The sequence below is a fragment of the Aptenodytes patagonicus genome, chromosome 1 (assembly GCF_965638725.1).
Source record: "Aptenodytes patagonicus chromosome 1, bAptPat1.pri.cur, whole genome shotgun sequence".
Lineage (NCBI taxonomy): Eukaryota > Metazoa > Chordata > Aves > Sphenisciformes > Spheniscidae > Aptenodytes > Aptenodytes patagonicus.
The window spans coordinates 16,331,135-16,346,909 of NC_134949.1; the positions used below are offsets into that span (position 1 = coordinate 16,331,135).

At 42.6% G+C, this 15,775-nt stretch overlaps 1 protein-coding gene across 2 annotated transcripts in view; it reads left to right on the forward strand.

Moving 5' to 3' along the window:
* Positions 1-4,694: 4,694 nt before the first annotated feature.
* Positions 4,695-15,775, forward strand: part of ABCD2 (ATP binding cassette subfamily D member 2) — a 50,944-nt gene continuing 39,863 nt past the window's right edge. Inside the window, exons 1-4 of one of the 2 annotated variants that reach the window (XM_076328884.1) lie at positions 4,695-5,835; positions 7,183-7,363; positions 11,684-11,805; positions 14,760-14,928. In XM_076328884.1, the coding sequence (XP_076184999.1) occupies positions 4,900-5,835; positions 7,183-7,363; positions 11,684-11,805; positions 14,760-14,928 (1,408 nt within the window). In that variant the 5' untranslated portion in view covers positions 4,695-4,899. The remainder of the gene's footprint in view (positions 5,836-7,182; positions 7,364-11,683; positions 11,806-14,759; positions 14,929-15,775) is intronic. The other variant, XM_076328890.1, reaches the window with a different exon arrangement.

Below are 15,775 nucleotides of genomic sequence, written 5' to 3' on the forward strand. Positions count from 1 at the left end.
TCTAGTAATTGCAGAAAGCCCAAGGATTTTTATATTTTACCACAAAACACGAATCTTCAGCCAAACGTATAAAGAAAAACACAGTGGACTCCCTTACGTTTGTGTACAAGGTATCAGCATTAGATTAGAAAAAAGAGAGTAAATTGCTGTACGAGATGAGTAGCATTCATTTGGTATGAAACCCCAGTTTCAATACCTACAACATATATTGAAATCAGTGACTACCCAGCCATTCAATAGAAGACCAGGTTTGGCCCTGCCATATTGGAAATAGTGCAATGAGAGACCTTCTCTTCTGGTTGTTTCTCCCGATGTGTGCTCCTGGCTGAGCTGGATTCATTACATGAGCTTTGAAGGAGTTAGGAGTGAGCAGAAATGGAAAGGGGTGATGCCATTAGATGCCAAAGACTACATAGTAGAGAGGCTAAATAGTTTCCAAACATAGCAAACCAGCCACCTCAGAGAGAAGCACATAATCTACATGATTATGGGTTGAAATGCAAAACCCAGTTGGGAAGAACATGGGATTGGATCTACATGTCAAACCGCCAGCCAGGACGGTACCATTGACAACAGTATATTGACACGTTGCTGTATGAAGCAGATGCCATTCTTAGGTGGTATTATTTAGATGGAATTATTTTTCACAGAATGAGCCCTCAAGACAAAGTGCAGTTCTTGGCTTGATGGAGAACAAGGCACAAGATCTGATTCAGAATCTCACGCTGGAATCCCCACTTTATAAAAAACAGTATTTCTACAAAGAGCAACAAAGACCAAAGAATCCTCTATAGTTGTGCTAAACTCCAGTAAGGGAACAATGTGAGGCTTGTTATAAACAAATTAGGAGAGGGAGCTAAAAGAATTAAATCCTTACATGTGGCTAGGAGAAAGCTGATGGATACCAGACTTGAAGCAAAGAGACAGTCTGAACCATCGCAAAAAGCTGTACTGCATTCAAAAGAAGGTAACAGAAAGGAACATGAACTTTGATAAACATAAAAATACAATTAGATAGGCCAAAAAGAATTTGGGAAACAAGTAGGCAAAGGAACCAAACTACTAAATCATTCTTCTTACACATCAACCAGGAACAAAAGCCTGCTAGAAAGTCTATAGGGCCAGTTGATGACGAAGGTACAACATGAATGCTGTCGTGGTTTAACCCCAGCTGGTGACTAGGCACCACACAGCCGCTCGCTCACTTCCCCCACTTTAGGAAGGGGGAGAGAATCGGAAGAGTAAAAGTGAGAAAACTCGTGGGTTGAGATAAAGACAGTTTAATAGGTAAAGCCAAAGCTGCACACACAAGCAAAGCAAAACAAGGAATTCATTCACTCCTTCCCATCAGCAGGCAGGTGTTCAGCCATCTCCAGGAAAGCAGGGCTCCATCACGCGTAACGGTTACTTGGGAAGACAAACACCATCACTGCAAATGTCTCCCCCTTCCTTCTTCTTCTTCTTCCAGCTTTATATGCTGAATATGACGTCATATGGTATGGGATATCCCTCTGGTCAGTTGGGGTCAGCTGTCCCGGCTGTGTCCCCTCCCAACTTCTTACAGATTTAAAGCAAAACCCGAAAACCATAACATATTTGAGACTTCTGAAGGCATAAAATAGACACATGCTTCCCATAATTCTATTTTTCTGGAATTGCTGGCTTCAGCTGAGTTTTCTGTGTGAAGTAAGAAACAAATTTAACAGGAGAAATATGTCTTAAAAATCCAGATATGAAAGCTTTTAAGTATTAAAGCCTAAATATTAAAAGTGTAATTCTTTGAGATCATTAGTCAGCAGTTCACTGTGGTTGGACCAGCCGACAGTGACCTTCTCTAGCCTTGGCCTTTTCCCTCTCCCTCTCTCTCTCTGTAAAGGGAAAACAACTTGTTTACACTTCTTTCTAGAGCTGTATTCTGTCTAGAATCATTTCTATAGACAGTGATCGTTACTTCAGTCATCAGAGAAGCACTGTTTGGATAATAAACGATTTTATTTTTGTAGCTGGGAGCAGAATTATGGCATTCTGTTCCACTGGAATATTGCCTTAAAATAGTGAAAAATTACTAGAGAATATTAAATAATTATAAAAATAGGACAAGCTCCTCTTACTCTTCCTCCTCAGTTATTGGTTCCTATATTCAGAAAATGCACACAAGTTATTTTAATGTGTTTGATGAAAACTTAAAAAACAATCACTTGGCACTAAAGTATCTGGTTCTCCTTAAGAGAGGATAAACCCCAAAATATTCTGGTTCTAATATCAACATCCCCCCAACCCCACAGCCTAAGTTACTTGAACTTATTTGATTGCACTTATCTTCAAAAGTTTATTAAAATAAAGTCAGCAGAAATTGTGGAGACAACAGACCACTGAACACTGCACCAATATTACTGCAGCTTTGGTAATTATTTTTCCAGTAATATTGAGAAATTTTATTATGAAATTTAGTAAAATTGTTGCCTTCACCACTAAAAAAAAAAAATCTACCACCTAAGGCCATGTTCCACAAAGAGGAGTTTGTGCATGGATAACCAAGCGAGACTGTGGCAGGGCAAAACCCTCGAGGCAGCAAGAACAGAAGGAAGGGTGTATTTAAAACAACAGTTTAGGCTTTTCTCCGTACTTTCAAAGGAAGAAAATACATTGCTTTTATTGACTAAAACACTGCATGGTCAGATTTGATTTACTTAGACGTTCCCACAGATCCGACTGTGGGGTATACGTCTGCACTTACTGCCAACTCACCAAAAGCTTCAGTGCTCCAGGATCTTGTGAGGTAAAAGGTCAGCAGATACACAGAACCAAAAGAGATCTGTGAACTGTCCCCTTGGTAAGAAAAGGCTAGAGTAATGGAATATTGCAAATAACTGTGGTTTGGCAAAATCTAAGAGTATGCTGTGATACACACAAGCCAGAATGGGAAGTATCCAACTGGAGATCACGATTAAAAAATAACAAACCCTACGCAAAGCAATTTCTTAGCCAGTGTAACTTGTCAGTGTCTTTGTGCGCTGAAAAACCTTTCTATTTTACTGACAAAATAATCTACAGTGAAACCAGGCCTACTCAGTAACTGAAAGTTAGCTGTACTGCTCTAGCTCAGATTTTGACATTTTCCTAGCTTCATTTTGAGTTGTGTATTAAAAGAAAAAAACCACAAAAAGCCTGAAGGACCTCTATCCAGATCTCTATCCTGTTCCCACTGGCAGAAAGTTTAATAAGCTCCAAGATTACCCCACATCTTCTCTATGTAACTTTCCAGCAGCCCATCGTGGACACAATTTGTGCACCCTCCTAGGAAGAAGTGAGAAATAGTTATTACTTGGTCTTGTCTTGCTGGTCTTGGCTTACTCGGCTTTTTGGAAGGCACCTGGATGTTTTGATAAGTGGTGCCCAATTTTTACAAGCAAAGCGTTCTCTCTCTCAAATCAAAGATATTATTTCTTCATCCTGAAGCTTGTGTTGCTGTCTAAACATCATCATTGCACTCTCCCCAAAGAGGACTGTTTTATAATAGTAATGTGACTTGAGTTAACTCTGCGTATGCCAAGTTACAGCGAGGTAGGTGGCCTCACTCTCCATTTCTAGGGGAAGACTGGACTCCTCAGCTCTCCTGTAAATGCCTAATAACACATTTTTCAAATCTGCTTTTACACACAGATCCTAAACTAATGCTTTATCATATACCGGCTGATGCAGTTACCTTATTACTTCATTTCCAAAGTGCGAAAGGACCCAAAGTATTTTTTTAAGTACTCGGATCCTTCCCCTCTAATTTCAAATACAACAGCTTTTCCAAACAAGTGAAGAACTGGGAATAAGAAATTAGGGAGAGAGCAAAATAAAGCAGCAAGACAACTGCCTTTACTGTTGATTCCTTTGTGCAAATTTAGCCTGGTTTTGCTGCAGGGACCGTGCGAATCGGTCGGGGTTGTTTTTGTCTAGTAACGCTGCAACAGCACAATACCGGTTTCCTTTCGACGAGAGGACAGGAAATAAATTCCGCGTGTTTTCACAGCGCTGGCCCGGAGACGCCGTGCTGCCCGGGTCCCTCCCGCAGCCGCCCGGCCAGATTTCCGACCCGAGGCCGTCCCTCAGCCACCGGCCCCGACTGCGCGCTGCCCTCGCCCGCGTCGCGCCGGCCGCCCCGCCCCGGGCGCCCCCCCCCGCGCCACCGTTACAGCCCCCCCGCCCCGAGGGAGGGCTCGGGCGGGCGCCGGGGGTGACGCGGTGGCCCGCCGCCGGCGGGGCTGCCGCAAGGCCCGAGCTCTCCCGGCCGTCGCCGTCCCCAGTCCCGTCCCACCCCCCCACCCCCCTCCCGCGCCGCTGGCGGGGCCGGAGCCGGAGGCGGTGCCTTCTCCGCAGGGCAGGCGGAAGGAAAGGGCCGGCCGCAGCCTGAGGCGAGCCGGGGCGCTACCGGGCCGAGCTCCGGGGACCCGCCGCGCAGCCGGGCCGAGCTCCGGGGGATCGACGGTGCAGCTGGGGCCGAGCTGCGGGGGACCCGCTGTCAACCCGGGGCCAAGTGCCGGAGGACCCGCGCTGCTGCTGCCGCGGCCGGGCCCCGAGCGAGCGGCTGCGGCCGGGGCCGGGGCCGCGGTGCGGGGGAGCCGGACCGCTGCCGGTGCCGCCCCGCGTCGCCCCGCGCAGCCAATGGTGGTCGGCGGGGCGGGCTGCGCGGCGCCGGGCTGCGTTGTGCAACGCGCCGCGCTTTGAAGGCAACCATCACCCTTTGGAGGCAGGGCTCATTCGGCATCTGTCACGGCAGGGCGGCCGGCGGGGAGCCGGGGCCCCCGGCGGCCCGATGAAGACCCGGCGGGGCCGACCTTCCCGCTAGGACCCGCGGCGTGAGCCGCCCCCGCTAGGACCGGCGCGAAGCGGTGCCTCTGGCGGGGCAGGATGACCCACATGCTGCATGCGGCGGCCCGGCGGGTGCAATGGAGCAGGGCGAGCGCCGCGAAGAGGGCTGCGTGCCTGCTGGCTGCGGCGTACGGGATCAAAATCCTCTATCCCATCATCCGCAGGCGCATGAGGCGGGCGGGCTGCAAAGGCGGCTGGCAGGATGCCGGCCGGGCTGAAGAGGGCCAGGAGGCGCCGCACCGCGCCGGCAGCCGGGGCAGAGCCTCCCCGGCGGTGAACGCGGAATTTTTCAAGCAGCTGCTGGAACTTCGCAAGCTGTTCTTCCCAAAGCTGGTGAGCGCCGAGCTGGGCTTGCTCTGCCTCCACTCGGTCGCTCTGGTTTCCAGGACTTTCCTCTCCATCTATGTGGCCGCCCTCGATGGGAAGATTGTGAAAAGCATCGTGGAAAAAAAGCCCAGGAGCTTTGTCTTGAAATTAATCAAATGGCTGATGATTGCAATCCCGGCCACTTTCGTGAACAGCACCATACGGTACCTGGAGTGCAAGCTGGCCCTCGCCTTCCGCACGCGCCTGGTGGATCACGCCTATGAGACCTACTTTGCCAACCAGACTTACTACAGAGTGATCAGCATGGACGGGCGGCTAGCCAACCCTGACCAGTCGCTCACCGAGGACATCATGATGTTCTCACAGTCCGTGGCACATCTCTACTCCAATCTCACCAAGCCCATCCTGGATGTCGTGCTCACCTCCTACACCCTCATCCGCACAGCACGGTCGCGGGGGGCTAACCCCATCGGGCCCACTCTCCTGGCTGGGCTCGTCGTCTACGCTACGGCTCGCGTGCTCAAAGCCTGCTCTCCCAAGTTTGGCAAGCTGGTGGCTGAGGAGGCGCACAAGAAGGGCTATCTGCGCTTCATGCATTCACGCGTCATTGCCAATGTGGAAGAGATTGCCTTTTACCGAGGGCACAAGGTAAGGAGGAGAGAAATCAGAGGGTGTTGGGGTTGCTCCTGCAGTGCCGGAGCCAACCCACGCTTCCCCTGCTGCCCTCCCCCAGCACTTTGGGTCCCTCTGACATTTAAACCTGTTTACAGCTAGCACTTCCCGTTTCCTAGGAAAATGCAGTCTCACAGGCGGTATCTTGGGAGAGTGGACGGTAGTTCCCTTGTGCTCTGACAATGTTCCTGTTTTGCAGCTGCATCCTATGCTTTTCTAGAAAGCTAATCTCTGTCGTCCCCCCCCCCGCCCCAGTCCATTTTGCTTAACTTTTCCAGGCTTATTTTTTTCACCCGTGTTTATGAACTACCAGATTTAATGCCGCAGAAATAGCAACCAGGGCACAGCAGAAAGTCTAGGGGAGAACTCTGTGATAGCACAGAGAGCACTACAGCCTTTGACACTCTTTTACATAGCTAAGCAAAGATGTAGTCATCAGAGTCTTAAAATAGCTTAAGTACAGTACTTCAGCAGTCACAGTTACATAAACTAATGGCTTGTTTTAAAGCCATCTTATTAAGGAACTCTTCATATTTTTATTAGAAGTGAATTTTGGCTGTAACACCTTTCAAACACGATTTGGAAAAACAAGTTGTTTCATGTAAGGTGAAAATGAAAGCTGGAAACCAGCCTGAAGAATTACTCTTTCAGTCCAGGCAATGATTATATAATGTAAATGGTTTCTTTTGGTAGAAGCAATTGTTCTCAAAAGCTGCCTATAGTAATGTTTTAAGTGCAGCTAAATTAAACATTTTTTCAATTCCCACATATACTGGCTTGAACTGGATGCTTTATATCATATTGACTTGCAACTAACTGTCTTTGACTTGTTAAACCTCTTGGGATGGTTCGCTCTTCCTCCAGACTGCTTGCAAAACCAAGCAGCATTGCATTTCAGGGGTCAGCTCTGCAACTTTAAGTCATTGGAGATAATTGATCCCCAAATGCTTTCCAGTATGAGGAGTTTCAGTTGCTGTGAAACTCTACAGCTGCCACTTCATTAAAAGGATGTGGAATCGATCTTATTTTGGTTGTTGGAATCAGCTGTTGTGACTGCCTTGTATGTTGTTCTTGTCTATATTGGAGATCTTAAAAAAGCTGAAAACCTGCCAATGTGCTATTGAGGGACGATGGTGTAAATACGAACCAGGTCCACTGACTTCAATAAAGCTGTGCACTTTCGCTGTCAGGCCATGCAGCAGATGTGACTCAGAAGTCACAGCTCTGGGTACCCGATTATTTCATGCACATATGTGAATGTATCTTGTATGACATGTGCATCTTTGTTGCATTGTATAAATGTTTTTTTTTTTTAAACTGTAGGTAGAAATGAAACAACTGCAAAAAAGCTACAAGGCTTTGGCAGATCAAATGAATCTCATTTTGTCCAAACGTTTATGGTACATCATGATAGAGCAGTTCCTGATGAAGTATGTCTGGAGTAGCTGCGGTATGATTATGGTCGCTGTGCCCATCATCACCGCAACGGGATTTGCAGATGGTGGTAATACCATTTTTTACTTAATTTCTAAATGTTTCTTTAAAGTTACGTCCTCAAAAGATTGTACTTCACCTGAATGCCATTCATATTTATTTATTATTCACAGACTTTATTACAACGTCCGCGTCTTGTGCGTAACTTTCAAGCATAGCAAGTCAGCTGAGGAAAGAGCAATGCAAAAGATCCAACTTTGAACATAAGCCTGATAAACAGCATGAATTCAGGACTTAGAAGATCCTCGTGTCACATGAGATTATAATGATAATTGTAGTCCTTTTTCATTAGCCACTGTTGGGATGGCAGGCTGATTTTTGCAGCATCTCCTGCTAATTTACAAAATGATACTATTAACTTTCCTAGAGTGCTTATCTCCTCCTTCCATAAACCATAGTGTAATTATAGGTAATTATTCTCTTATGTGTTGACCTGTTAGGAACCACTGTCTTTCCCTGACTCCCTGGGAGAAGAGAAGGTGACATTCAGATTCCAGGCTTGGATGGTATCATTTTTGACATCCTATCACAACTTTCCAGGAAGTGAAACGAGACTCAAGTAGTGTTGTCATTGCAGATGCTATTAAAAAAAAAAGAGAGCAGAAAGAAATGTAATTAAGGAGGGGTAGTGAAAGACAAGTGGGGAAGTTTGCCTCAACAGGCTTCCTTATGCGCAGTTAGAACCATAGAATATATTTCAAATTCCATAGGATTCTTTAAGCACAGATCCTACAATGTCCGCGGAAGGATCAGTTCTAAGTTGGGTACATTTAATCAGGAATCGGTGAATTCTTTTCCGTGCAGGTCTTGGTAGTTATATTCCAAATCAGGGCTGTCCAACTGGACAAGCTTGGTTCGACCTGTAGGATGACTTCGTGCAGCCCCCACATGGTTTAGCTTACTTGCAATTGTGTCGGCACAGGGCTGGGTGTTCAGCTGTCTGAGCCGCTGCCCATCACGTGGCTCAGGAGGGCACTATATCAGGACCCTGGCTGGCATCCTCGTAACAGCTTCAAAAATATCGGGAGGTCCTTTTCAAACAGAAGAGTTTATACAAAGCCATTTCACCTCACAGTGAAGGTTATCAGCACAACAGAAAAAGTGATGAGTCTTTCTGCTGAGACGGGAATGAGTACATTCAAGATAAAGATCGTTTAACCACACATTGTAAATATCTCCTTGGTATTACAGCATGAATAAAAAAAAGACTCGTAATCATGCTAAACTAAATAACATTCCTGTTACTCATGAGTATTCTTTTGATAAATACTTTTCAAATGTGGGAGAAGAGAAAGACACAGTGATGGCTCATGTTGTAAAGCGGAAGAATATTTGCCACCAGCAACATAAAACGTTAAAGCACGGGGTTTATTATGGAGACCTGAGGCATATCATAATGATGGATCACAAGCATAATACTGACAGATCAACACTGTCAAGACCAGTTCGAAGTATAACAGATATTCAAAGAATCAAGCAGACCTGAACTTACCATTGGCCTGCTTGGGAAAACAGTGTTTTGTGCCTCAGCAGGTCAGATGCAAGTCTGTTTATATCTGAAGGAACAGATGGTGGATTTATTACTTTAGGATAAATCACCAGAATCAGGGATATGCACAAAACTGTACCATGACCAGACCTGAGACTAAAGGTATAAAGCAGTAGATTTTGTACACTTCTTAAGGGGAAAAAAAAGTAAAAAAAAAAAATCCTGCAATAAAAAGAAAAAAGGATCTTCTATGATGGTGATATTTCTGACTGAAATTTGCTAATTCTGTTATGTATTTCAGGGAAGAAATTAACTGGCAAAGATTCCAAAGATTCCCATTTGATAACATTTCTCATTCTTTTTGTATTAAACAATGAGTGTTCTAAATGTCGTGTCTCTCAACAGTTTCTGGAAAGTAACTAATTTTGGAAGCAAGACTTTGATTTCTCTAGACACGGTGAACACTTATCTTTGTTTATAAAACAAGTATGACTATCAATTACGTAAATGAAGATGAAAAGGGAAATGTTAGATTCTGTATGAAACAGAGACAGTCTGTCTGCCCTGTTACAACCCACCACTCCTTCAAACACAGGAGGCCAGCCATATGAAAAATGTTTTGGATGAAAAATTGAAGAAAAGTAATCTTGGTGGGTTAGGCAATAATATAAGAGCTTGTGTTTTGGAATGGTGAAATGCTCATAAATTCTCTATAATTTTAATTTTTCAAATACCTCTAGAAGTATGCCTAAAATGGCCAATGCAGTGGTTTGTAGAGATCTCTAAACTCTTGCTAGATGAGCTAGCCTGGGTGCTGGAAGCAGCAGTCAATGAATTCTGCATTTACATCCAGGAGGAATGCTGCGTTAGTGTAGCTAAACCATAGCTGATTCCTAAATGATTTAATTTTGGTGGTTCTACGTAACATGGGCTGCATGGGCTGTAATCCCAACAAGATCAGCCAAAATTCGTTCTCTGAGAAGTAAGAAACAAATTTCAATTTAGTTTTTACTAATGAATTAACTGAATTCTCTGTATCCCCTAAGTTTATTCTTCTTGGAGTGGAAATGACTTTTTTAAATAAGTGAGAACTACACGAGCAAGAGTTTTGTAATCTCTCCCTTTGCAAGAGGTCTTCTGTCATTTTTTTTAAAAAAGCATGCCTCTTGTGTCTCAGGTGGCTAGATTACATACAGCTAGTTGACAGTGTACTGATGTTGTATAATTTAAGCTAAAAAATTTGAACTTGTATCTCAATTAATTAAAATTGTTATTAAAAACATCTGAGGCCAGAAAGAGTAACATATAGATGGTGTGTGTATATATATATATCTGCAAAATTATGATGTAAGAATTTAAAAAAAGTTTTTCCTAAATTATCCATAGTGTATTTCAGTGATTCAGATGTAATTCTGTATGGATACCTTTAAGGATGTGTAAATGAAAACAAAATAACATGTAGATTTAACTAATAAAGACAGAAAGATACATCTGGCTTTGGTACTGCATGTAGATTTCTAGACACCAGATTTCTAGAATCTAATCCTGTCCAGGAGGTGAGACAGTTACTTACCAAGTAAAAAAATATTGTTTGCTATGCTCTTGCATTGCTTGACTTAGCCCATCAAATGTACAGTCACACCACCCCTGCAGGGAATTCCTCCTAGATTTTCTTGACCAAAAGCACTGTGCAAACATCACAGAGGACGTTAATAACAATTGCTAATACAGGAGTTGCCACACTGGATGCCCGATGCCTAGCAGCAGCTTAGCTTAAAAAAGAAACTTTAAAAAAACTTCACAAACTTTAAAAAAAAATAATATTCCCATTCTGCAACAGACTTAAGCATTATATAAAGATATACGTAAAGTTATGTGATGCAGAAAACCCTTGGGACCTTTCATTCTAAGTCTTGTATGTGAAAAACCTTTAAGAATGGTTTACTACGCATTGTTGTCTTCTTTTTTGTAGATGCAACTATTAACGCTGAAACAACATTCAGTCTTAAAATATTCAGCCATTCATTTTTAAATCTTGATTCCTTCAAAAAGCAAACATTGCAAGTTGACTATGCTGTATAAATCTGTAGGTCACATGGTAGCAAGAGTATATATGGATATGTTAATTGTAAACATATTTATTTCTCATGTATCTTCTATAATTTCTGCTGCTGTTTTCTCCTTGCCTGTTGCTGCTGACATGTTCTTATGAGACAACTCCTTTCTTTGGAGCAAGAGTTTTCTTGCTAATAGGATGCAGTGTCATAAACAAAGCATCACAACTTTGTTCTGGGGTCAGATGAAGAGAGAAACTGTGTTGTGAGAGAGAGGTATCCTACTTAAACCATGCCTTTGAGAATAAGAGCTTATTGCTTTCTTATAGAAATATAATCATGTTGCCAAATTTCCATCAATATGAATGTTTCCTTTTACATGAAGTCAGTAAATAAGTAAGGCTGAAAATGAATTATTGCAAAAGTAGTAAAAGTGCTATTAAAAATCTGTTTCAGATCATTGCTTAGGTTTCACTTTTTTCATATTTTGAAAAAATTAGTTTGAATAATGATATATTAAAAGGAAAATGATCTAGGTAGACAAATAGTATAAAAGAATAGGATGTTTTGCATAAGAAGATGAATTCCATATACTCCCACTTATTCTTTGTTACCAAGCTGTCTATGCTAGTTACATTCACCAATTCTTTTTGAAAGGTTGTCTTCGTAGAGTTAAATTTTTCTTTATTTAAAAGCTGCTCTATAATGGCTCACATTCTAATCATAATTTAATTTGTAGAGATAGTTTTCAGAAGAATATTTTAACAGAAAACGTTTTTAATTTTAGATTTGGAAGATGGCCAGAAACAGGCAATGGTTAGTGAAAGAACAGAAGCTTTTACTACATCCCGAAACTTGCTGATCTCTGGAGCAGATGCTATTGAAAGGATTATGTCTTCGTACAAAGAGGTACTGTACATCTGTCATACATGAAACAGAAGAGAAAAAAAAGTAAAACATAATTTACATTTAATATAAAATGTAAAAAAAAAAAGGTGCAATTTTTAAAGGGAAATTCTATTGCAACTAAATCCATGGAGGTCTTTGAACTGATAGTTTGATCTTTAGAGTTAAGTCCAGAAAGAGTCTAAAGTGCACAGCTGCCAGTATGGTGCAACATGTAAATGCCATTTTTAATACCTGTGTTCAGGTGCCATCAGAAAGCAATAGAAGTTCCTGGAATGTGAGTGGTAAAGGTTCAAATTCCTCCTCTCTTTGGAGCACAGGCTGTCTGCCTCCGATGTATTGGGACTCTTCTGTTGGAGGTGTCGTGTTTTGTATGAAACACAAAGGGACTGAATACTTATTTCCTGGCCACCTAAACTGTAGGCTGTTTTCTGTATCTTGTGAACCTGTTAAATTGTAAGTAATTTTGCAAAGTAGAGACATTTTAGCAGGAAAAAAATCCACCTTGGGACAGCAGATAGTCTAGAAGTATGGGATGTTCGTCTGGAAGATCAGAGATGTTCTTTCAGGTCCTTACCCAAATTCCAGTAAAGTTGGGCTTTCGTCTGTGGTCTGTCTTGGGGGTTTCTCTAGGTGCCAGCTGTTAAGCAAAAGAAAAGTGAGGCAGCACTGTTATTCTCCTCAACATTTCCTTCTGAATGTTGGTTCTGCATTTGTTAATTGGTTTTTGCTTGTCCCTTTGGTGGGGACCTCTTTTCCCAGTGCAGTGCAAGGAGGCACTCATTAGCTAGGCTAATCAAAGCTAGCTAATCAAAGACTATGGGTTCCATTAGTTGGAATCCAGCCGTAATAGCTACAGGTTTGTAAATTGGAGGAGGAGGAGGGGTAGTTTGGCGCCTTCAGATATGGACTCTGGCAAAGACAGAGTCTGTGCTTTTTTCAGAAGGAGTTCTTCTAATGGACTGTGATTTTGACCTATGCTCCTTTAGCTGTTCCCCTGCTTGGCCTCTGTATCTAAAGATATTGCCAGATAACCTATTATACACTGATGTCATTTCTATTTTATTTTCAACATTTAAGTCATTTATATCATGTACATGGGGACTTACAAACATTGTGGTTTTATTTTTGGAAACAAAAATACCCACTAAATAGTAGGAACAACAGAACAAACTCACTTTGTTTATAACATGGTGAGATTTTAATCCAGACAACATGAGATCAAAGACCATGAATTTCCATCTTAATTTTACATTTATACTTCTCTTCAAGAGGCACTGCAGTACTTTAAGCACACTGTCGTTCCCATTTCGTGATTCAGGCGGTTTCCAAAGGACAGCGTACTTCAATCCACTTCAAGTGGTAGTGAAGTTCTAGTTCTTGCCCACCTGATCCACCAAAGCCGCCTCCTTCCAGTCAATGTAATTCAGCATGCAGATGAGGTGGGCTCAACTTTTCTTTGCAGGTCAATAGTTTAGATGGTAGTATTTAGATTGACAAAACAAGTCAATCCCTACGGTCATGGTTTAGAAACTTACTACAAGTTACGTTTCTTCTGGGGCACGGTTGGTACAAGTTTTGTTCATCATGTGCAGGATGCTCTCCATCATATGCCACTGCTGATGCTGTGCAGAGCACTCAGTCCTGGCACGAGCTCCTGCTGAAATTGCTATAAAGTCCAGTGTGTTACAGCTCCTGTGTGCTACCTACTGCCTCAAGTGCTGTTAGCCCAATGCTTTTCACAGCTGTTAGTGCAATTACCAATAGTGCAAAACAATGTACAGCTGATGGAGTTGAAACATTGAGTGATTACTCTTTTTAAACTGAGTTTTTCGAGACGTTGTATACTTGTTAACCTCCAGTGGAGTGATGGCCATGTGGCCAGAGCTAGCACTCACTTCTGAATCTGGCACAAATAGTGAAATTTATAGGGGATTTTATGTTGGAATTATGTACACCCATAGCAGGTGTACTCAATCATGGGGTGTATGTGTTTAACCACAGCAAGCTCATGATTTTATAACTTGAACTCATTTTCTTGCTATTCTTGTCTTGCTCTCTGCATTTAGTATGAAAATTCATCCTTTTGAAACCATCTAATAATACATTTAGAATAACGTGCCTGGGTTTAATTCTTTGCTGCCAGCAGATGGAGGCAGTTCTTTTGGAGCTCTTGGTGCTGTCGCTGCCCATGAGTAGGAAGTTATCAGGTCCTGAGATCTGTTATTTCTGTCTTCACCAGGTGGAAATTGTGACAAAAGGACAAAAAAAAAAGGAGAAAGCCTTTTAAGAGACCTCAACATCTTAAAAATGTCCAGTTCTAATCCAAGGTCTCAGATTTAGCTCTAGCTCTGGTACTCTAGCATGCAGTTGACAGAAGAGTAATTTCTTTTTTTGCACCGTATTTTAGATTAGGATGCCCTGGTGCTGCCTGTTTTACACAGAAAAGCACACCTTTCCCACAGGAGGTTTTGGGAATACAGGGGAGTAAACATAAATAATTATAGATGCCAATTTTTCTCACTTCTGTGGACCGTTATTTTGCTGGCAAATGCAGAGATTTTGTTTTTCTCTTGTATTATAGGCTCTCTATTTTCAGATATGCTAATAGCTATTCTCTGCTGGTTGAAGACTCTACTGATCCATGGAAAAGAGCAGTCTGTGCAACCTCCTCATTTACTGGAGCTATCATAGCTTACATTGGCTGAAATCTGTCCCCCTCAAACTGCCTCTGTCTGCTGGCTGGTAGGAGCTGTGGGTAGCATATGGGTTAGCACAGAATCACAAGGAATGAAAATTGATAGGCATCGAAAGACGCATCATTGATCCTTCCAGAATAGCATTTGAGAAGCACTGACTCAGAATAGCTGGGAACGTTTTTCATGAATCTTTGGCCAAACATTTCATTTATAGAATTTGTGAAGTATAACTGAAATGAAGCATTTGTTGTTTCGCAGGTTACTGAGCTAGCAGGCTACACCGCCCGTGTCTACAACATGTTTTCAGTCTTTGATGAGGTGAGGAGAGGCATCTACAAAAGAACTGCTGTTATTCAAGGGTCTGAAAACAACAGCAAGAATGAAGATAAAGCAGAATTACACATCGATGGGCCCTTAGAAATCAAAGGTAATTAATTCATATTTGTATGTATTTCCCTGTGTGTGGGGCCAGTGCAGTGGGACAGGAAGCGAACAGAGGTTTTGTTTCCACAACAAATCAGCCTTTAGAGGCTGAGACCATGTTGTCTTCCATTTTAACCTCCTGCTATTTTGTAACTCTGTGCTTATGCAGTGCTTTTCTAATACACAAAATTGCTCAAATGTTTTCTGTGAAAACGTTCAATGAAAAAGGCATTTCAACTATACTATTATTGGTGGTGGTGGTGGTGTTATTATTCTTACATGGACAGTGCCTGCTTTCCTCAGACACTTAATTTTTTTCAGAAAACTGAGACTGTAACATTTTCATCTTCAAACACCGCATTATTTTGTTTGGGATAGGAGGGAAAGACAGATTGGTTCAATAGTTTTTGATGAGAATACTACTTTGTTTTTAGCGACTAAAAATCAGCCTGTGCTCATTTTTTCATAATTTAGTGGGAACTTGCAACTTGCCCACTTGAAAGTGGGCTGACAACTTTACCCTTCCCTTCACCTCCCAAATGATCTGATCAATATATACCTTATCCCTCCCGTCCCTATCCTGTATCTTTCTGGTGCCACTATCTTTCTGTCTCCACCCTCCCCAAAGCATTTTCTGTGTACATCCATTTCTTATTGTGCCCCATTATGTGCCACCTCTCCCTTCCTCTTGCATCCAGCTTCTCTCTGAGGTAATTAAAGGCAGCTTTTGCAATGGGCTTTTCCCAATTTTCCCAACAGACCCCTTCTGCCTCTCCCCTCTGTGGTATTGAAAAGCCTCATTCCCTCCCTTTGGCTTCTGAAAACTTAAACCTCGGTAGAGTTGAAGGCAC